This window comes from Neolamprologus brichardi, chromosome 15 (genome assembly GCF_056152115.1).
Source record: "Neolamprologus brichardi isolate AB-2024 chromosome 15, ASM5615211v1, whole genome shotgun sequence".
Classification (NCBI taxonomy): domain Eukaryota; kingdom Metazoa; phylum Chordata; class Actinopteri; order Cichliformes; family Cichlidae; genus Neolamprologus; species Neolamprologus brichardi.
In genome coordinates, this window is record NC_142118.1 from 4,829,731 (window position 1) to 4,836,993 (window position 7,263).

A 7,263-nucleotide genomic window follows, 5' to 3' on the forward strand; every position below is an offset into this window, starting at 1 on the left:
CTGGAAAGTGCAGAGCAATTAAGTTATTTGTAAAATCAGGTATTTCTGAGTCGATTTTTTTAGTAAGCAAGCAGGTTTTTGTGTCCATCTTTGTTAAGTGTTACCATGTTGGGATGTGATTTCAAATCTCTGACTCACGGTGACAGCGTGTGAGAAAAACTCACCATCTGCTAGAGCTTGAGTGCAGTTTGTACAGTGATCTCATTAGACTTTATACTAAACAACAGCAATTGAGGTAGTGACTTTTAGTTAAAACTCCAAAGAAAAACATGTTTCAAATAATTATACTGTTTTTTGTGTTGTTTTGCCTCATTTCCGATGTGATTCCAAAGAGCTCACCTGGGCCACGCACCGTTTTCCTACGCCCAGAGTTACCAAATGAAAACAGACAGACACTGGCAAAGACTCAATGGCAGGGAAGGACTATTTATACACACATTATGTAATCATAGGAAGCGGACACATCAGGTTAATGAGACACGGCTGGAACCAATCAAGGTAATTGCACACAAGAAGTAAAAGAGACACAAACTAACAAAGTAAACCAGGAAGAAACTAACTAAATACTGAGCCACTAACTAACTCATACACACACACACAGCAATACTGGGGGTGGCGGGAGAAATAAACCAAAATACAGGAAATCAGATATAAGCAACAAACTCTAAACGCTAACAGAAACTACCTTTCCAGTTTAACGATAGCTAAACACCAAGTATCCTTAAAAACTAAACATCATCATATAGAAACCAACAAGAAAACGTGTATTATGTAGATGAGAATCCAAAACTTAATAGGAACTCAAAATCCTGGAATGATAATGAAACAAACATGAAACTCAACTATAAATAAATTTAAAAAAAGAAACTATAGTAGAATCCATCCCATAATCTAAATGTTATAGAAGAATACCAAACTCCAAACCCAGGGGCTGTGACAGAAACTACCTGACACAAACGATGATTATGACTTAAGAAGAAATAACCCAAAAGAGCTTTAATATCTGATAAATATTGGATCAAGCAGTTGGAACATTTGAAATCAAAACCTAATGGCGATCCTAGCGCATCTTTGAGGCAAGTGGACATTTCTCTGTCTATTACTGTGTGATGGTTTTCTGAACTTTTTCTGTAGGTGGGTAAACTGTCAGATTTTAGGACAAGATTTGACATTTTTGATATTAAGTGAGCAGCTGTGATCCTTCCTGTCTCTGCAGGCAAATGATGGAGCAACAGCAGCAGCAGATGCAGGCGCACATGGAGCGGGAGCGACGGTCCTCCAACTCAGGTACTCACACGAAGTGCACGGGTCAGCTAAAGTTCAGCTGGTAAAAATAGTTCTTTCATTCAATCTAAAAATGCTCCGCGTCTTCGCCTAAGTGCATCTGAACCCACACAGGTGTAAGTGCGGATAAATATTGCACAACGCGACTGCGTTTCAATCACTCGCTGCACTTTTCTTCTAGGTTCTCCTTTCCAAGGCCATCCTGCTGTGCTCTCAGTTGCCCCACCTCCACCGGTGAACATGGGCGGCCCACCTCCTCCTCCACCACCGCCAGGCCCGCCGCCACCATCAGCAGGGGCGCCGCAACCTCCTCTCCCTCCTCCACTGCCCTTAGGAAGCCACGGGGATGAGACCTCTGCGCCGACAGGTCTTGCGGCTATGATTGCTGGAGCCAAACTACGCCGTGTTCAAAGAGTGAGGCGACACTTTATGATGTTTGGATGAAATTTCTGTAAACCGTGCGGGATATAGCTGGATTATCCCCTTCAGATTTGACTGACATACTTCAAAATGTTCATGATTTGCACATAGCAGGGAGTAACGCACAGTTGTCGTTTTTTCCCTCTACTTTCTTCAGCCTGATGACAGCTCTTCAGGTGCCAAAAATGAAGCTAACCGAACAAGTGGGGGGAGTGGAGGACTGATGGAGGAGATGAATGCTCTGTTGGCACGAAGGTCAGATCCATACAGGCCAAAGGTCTTTTTCACTCACATACTGTTGCTATATTAGATACAACTGGTCACAGAAATCTTTAGTTTTTTGTTTAGTTCATTCTGGAATTTCAGTGAAATTCCTTTTTCTCACTTGAGGCTTCTTCTTTCCTCCAGAAGGAAAGCAGCTTCAGAGAAGCCCGAGGACAGCCAAAATGTAAGTGCGTGCGAAACGGAGATGGTTTGCAATTCATGAAGCTGATCACTGCTCGCTCTGTGATTTACGGTGATAATTAGGGTAACGGTTTAGGCAGGGATCAGGATAATGTTGATGCTGATTATATAAGCGTGATAATGATTATTGTTATCATTTGTGTTGTGATGGAAACATCGAGAAATGATGATAAAAGCTCAGTGCTAATCATTAATCACAAGGAAATCAGATTAAAGAAGCCTGGTTTCACACAGGTGAGACTGATATTTGCAGAATATTCTGCATCAAACTGCTGGCTCGCTAACGAGGATAATAGCATTTGTGGTATTGGGAGTGATGCTTACCGATTTCATTGTGCTTCTCTAGGATGACCCAAATTCTCCGTCGCCCAGCACTCGGAGTGGACAGAACGCAACGGGTGAGAAAACTAAACGCAGTTACGTCTGTGAAGGTTCTCAGTCATCCAGGTCATCGTAGTCAAAGGAGCTTGCAAAGAAAAGCGTCTGGACTTCTTTAAGTTGCTTGAAGACGTTCCACCTCTCATCCGAGAAGCTTCTTCAGTTCTAAGGTCAAATGGTGGAGAGTCCCAGATTTAAACCTAGTGGGAGTGTCCCCCCACAGAGGGACAAAAGCACCCCCTGATGATCCTCTAATCCAGCGGTCCCCAACCTTTTTTGCGCCACGGCCCGACAATATTTTTATGGACCGGCCTTTAAGGTGTATACCACAAAATAAAACTAGTACCGGTACCGAAAAAAAGAAAATTTATTCATAACACACGTGAAAAGACCAAGGAAAACCGAGTAAACGATAAAAAACGATAAAAACCTTGAAAACTATACATTTCACACCTGAGCCTCAACTCTCGCGGCCCGGTACCAAACGACTCACGGACCGGTACCGGTCCGAGGCCCGGGGGTTGTGGACCGCTGCTCTAATCGCCTGAGCCTAGGTGAAGAAGCTTCTCGGATGAGAGGTGAAACGTCTTCAAGCAACTTAAAGAAGTCCAGACGCTTTTCTTTGCAAGCTCCTTTGACTAAAAGCAGTTACAAACCACGTTTGAAACACATGAAAAAGGTGTGGGACGGAAAAGTAAAAATATTAGAAGCAGATCCACAAACATTTCTAAGAGAAAGAAAAAAATAACTTTTAACATGTACAGAAGTTTGGAGTTAAGTTTTTTTTTTTAAAAATAGACACTCACCACTTCATTAGTTACACCAGTACTGGCTTTGATCTCCTTTTGCCTTCAGAACTGAAGGTGCTGATATCGACATGATACTAACAAATCATTACAGCATGTTTAACATCACTTTATTGTCACGGAGCTATTTTGGTTTTATTTAGGTGTGGTATCACCATTTCTCATGATAGTAGAACTATTACAAGTTTTTAAAAATCCTGATAGCAAATGGGATTTCAGAGCAATGATAAATCCAGAAATGCATGTATGACTTTTTTTCTCTCTCGTTTTTTTGTATCTGATCTTTTTCCTTTGTCGTCTAGACGGAGCAAAGAAGCCCTGGGACCGAGCAAACTCTGCAGACAGGGCAATGGCTTCGAGGTGAGAAAGGGAATCCCCACTGCTTGTCACTGTGAAGCAATACAGTAACAGCTAGTGTGACAGAGAATTATTTTGTGTTACGCAGAGCACGACCTGCGGGGAGTGGTGGCGACACAGACTCGTTAGACCTCGATAGAATGAAACAGGTAAAGAAAGCATTACCCAGCAAAATGTTTTGCTATTTCGTTAAAAGTATGAGCTCGTGTCCACGGTAAAGCAATCAATTGCAAACAGTTACCCGTTTGTGCTTCAACAGGAAATATTGGAAGAGGTGTTTCGTGAATTGCACAAAGTGAAGGACGAAATCATCGATGGTAGGTTGGTTTAATCTTCTCTTGAAAACCTGAGGAGGATCATTTTCTCTCTCCTAATTCATGTTAATGAATATTTAAAAGGAAGCCTATCCAGCAGAATTGTGGGAGTTTGATAGTTATACACATGTATAACCACTAGGTTGCACTAGATTCACAGAAAAGTACAAATGGATTTAAAACATCAAACTCTACAAAAGCAGTATCTTGAATATTTGAATTTGTTACTTGCACAAGAAAAAGATGAATCCCTTTAAGACATTATTATAATAATAATAATAACTATTAATATTATTTTTGTTGTCGTTATGTGCTAATCTGTTTAATATTATCCCAATAAGTTTACCATTGCTCACCAAGAGGATATACATTGCTAAATTGCACATTGTTCAACTCTTAAATAGCCTACATGCATAATATTTAACATTTGACATTTAGTGACATCAGCACGTTTATTAAATAATATCTAGAGAATGTTATAATAAAAGTCTCAGTAGAAAATAACAGTGTTGATTAACTAAAAGGTTTTCTAAGTACAATGTAAGAACACATATGCATGACAGATTGAAGGCATGTTGGCTATAAGATTATTATAGTATACTAAGATTAAGTGAAAAATTAAACTGGAAGCAAAGAAAATTAATTTTAGTTAAGTGGGAAAAAATTAGCTGAAATTGTATTCTGTACTTACAAAACTACTTATGAACTACTGTACTTACAAAATAAAATAAGATACAGAGGAAAAATAAAATCCTCCAAAATCAAAATCAGGATACTTTGTGGCAATTTTTTTTCTGTGGTAAACAAAAAAGAAAAAAACTTCTTGTGTCTGTATGGCAGAATCTATTCTGCAATTTCTTAATTAACTTCTTCATTTTTCTCATGAATTACAAACAAAAATAAGACTAAAACTAATAAGCAGATTATCAATAAATACATTAATAAACATACCAAAAACAATTCTATACAAGTACCATATCATTGTATATCATATAAAGCATTGTAATAAAAACTAGCAAAAATACAACATAATAATGGTAATTGAATAAACACTGGCTTCTGTGTTTTTAGGAATAAAAGAGCAGCTGAGAGCAGCTTCTTCTATTAGTTTAACTATCTAAAAATCCACTACATATGGCATTCAGTACACAAATAGGCCAAAGTATTCACAATAATAAGAATGGTGAAATATCCCACAGAATAATTACATTCAACAAATATATTGATGTAAGTAAAATCACTAAGTAACTTTTTATGTGTTTTACTTTGTTTGGCAATGTTAAAGTGTTAAAGTCTGTAGTGTAGCTGTGCAAGAGCAACAACACAGGATGAGCAGAAAATGATCAGATTTACTCAAAGATGTGTATCCAGTGGTGAAGATATGTTGTGAAATGTAACCTGTACTAATATTTTAAGCTTAACAAATTAAAAAACTAATTAAAAAAGGTAGAAATTAAATTAATGCACATATGAGTTTTGAATTGTATCAGTTTTGCTATTTTTGTGCAGGTTATTGCTCACAGTAGCACTGCATGTGTCTGACAGTGTACATCAGCTTTGTCAGGAAGCAAAAATAAACCACACTGATGATGTACAGCTCTCAAATATGACACACTTTTTTCTCTCTCCTTACAGCCATTAGACATGAACTCAGTCGAGTTAGCACAACATAATCTTTCAGAGCGACCCCCCCCCTCCCAGACGTGAGCCACCTTTTTTTCAAACCATTGCTCCTGCAGCAGCTGCCGGGGCCCTAAAGAAGAAGAGGAGGAGGAGGCGGAGTCAGGAAGGGAGGCCCAAACTGTGACATCTACTCATCCCGTTCAGCTGCGGTGTTGAAGCACTGGTGCAAACGTTGCTGTAACACCTCAGACGTGTCTGTGTAACATTTGATTTGTTTGTTTCTGAGAGGAATACGTGAATGGGGCGCACTCTCGCACCGGTTGCTCTCATTTCTTTGTCTGTTTGTTTGCCCAGTTCTCCCCTCTGTCTTTGGTCCAAAGGATATTTGATGCTATGATTTGAATTGCTTTACTTTTTCACAGATTTGTTTTTTAAATCGTCGCTACTGTCACTTTCATTATTATTACTATCATTCTTATGATTGTCAGCGTGATGTCAGTGATGAGTAATAGTAGTAGGGTAGTAGGGGCAATGGTAACAATGAGGAAATAATAATGAGAATATGATAGTAATGATAATGTGGATATAATATTGCACATCACTTTATGTCAGTGTTTTAAATTTTATATCGGTTGTTTTCATTTTGTTGTTTTCTTTGTTTTTTTTAGATGCATTTGCAAGATCATCCTCTCTTTTTTCTCTTCACCTGATATAAAATATTTTTTAAAGATTTTTTATCCTTTTCACAGTTATGTGTGGAACCATGGCAGAAAAAAAACAAGACAAAACATAAAAAACAGACCTTGAACTGAAACCGATGTTGGAGTAAACACAAATTTTGGATATTGCAATCTTATGAAATCCAAAAAAATAAACACTAAAAAAAGAGAAAATAATAAAAATAATTAAATACACCCGAGTATTTGTGACCATGTTGTTAATAAAATGTTTATTGGCTGCAAGGATATGGTGAAGTATTGTTCATTTTATTCTCTCCTTTTACGACAAAGTGCTTCCTGGTTTGAGAACAACGACAAAAAGCAAAAAAATATAACAGAAGTTTAAAATGAATCGAAATAAACTGTAAAACACGTCTTGGATAAATGAGGTGGTCTCTTTCCTTTTGTGTGTTCGTTTTGGTTCTTTGCAGTTTTTGTCTCCGCAACACAGAAATCTGCTGTCATTGAAACAGGTGCCATAAATTACTGCTGCTGAAACACACGTGAGCGCTTTTGCGCAGTCTCAGTGTGTTTTTAAAGTGCACATTTGTGTAGCCTGTTCGTGTAATGAATGTCCCTGCAGAGATATTCAGTCAACGATCAGTTATGTGATACAGCTTTTACATATGATTTGGTGATGAGACCATTCACAATTCAACCACTGGAGTGTGACGTGTTCCTTAAAGACCACATTTACAAAATACAGTATTCACTAAATATTATTACTATCATTATATGAAGATTGCTTTTTAAAACCTTTCGTAGTGAGCTGTGTAGTTATTTTCACATCTTTGTTTATATTGCTGTTTTCAAAAGAATGAATCAACCCACATAAAAAGCCCATCAAGACACAACATGAACTGCAGGGTTGTTGTTCACTAACTTCATATAACTTCT

The 7,263-nt window shown here is 38.1% G+C and overlaps 1 protein-coding gene across 3 annotated transcripts in view; it reads left to right on the forward strand.

Annotated features, from left to right (window-relative positions):
• Positions 1 to 6,747, forward strand: part of evlb (Enah/Vasp-like b) — a 56,795-nt gene extending 50,048 nt beyond the window's left edge. For 2 of the 3 annotated variants that reach the window (XM_087851911.1, XM_087851909.1), the window contains exons 5-13: positions 1,217 to 1,287; positions 1,466 to 1,698; positions 1,862 to 1,959; positions 2,113 to 2,152; positions 2,516 to 2,567; positions 3,656 to 3,713; positions 3,799 to 3,859; positions 3,970 to 4,027; positions 5,660 to 6,747. In XM_087851911.1, the coding sequence (XP_087708037.1) occupies positions 1,217 to 1,287; positions 1,466 to 1,698; positions 1,862 to 1,959; positions 2,113 to 2,152; positions 2,516 to 2,567; positions 3,656 to 3,713; positions 3,799 to 3,859; positions 3,970 to 4,027; positions 5,660 to 5,697 (709 nt within the window). In that variant the 3' untranslated portion in view covers positions 5,698 to 6,747. The remainder of the gene's footprint in view (positions 1 to 1,216; positions 1,288 to 1,465; positions 1,699 to 1,861; positions 1,960 to 2,112; positions 2,153 to 2,515; positions 2,568 to 3,655; positions 3,714 to 3,798; positions 3,860 to 3,969; positions 4,028 to 5,659) is intronic. The other variant, XM_087851910.1, reaches the window with a different exon arrangement.
• Positions 6,748 to 7,263: the final 516 nt, after the last annotated feature.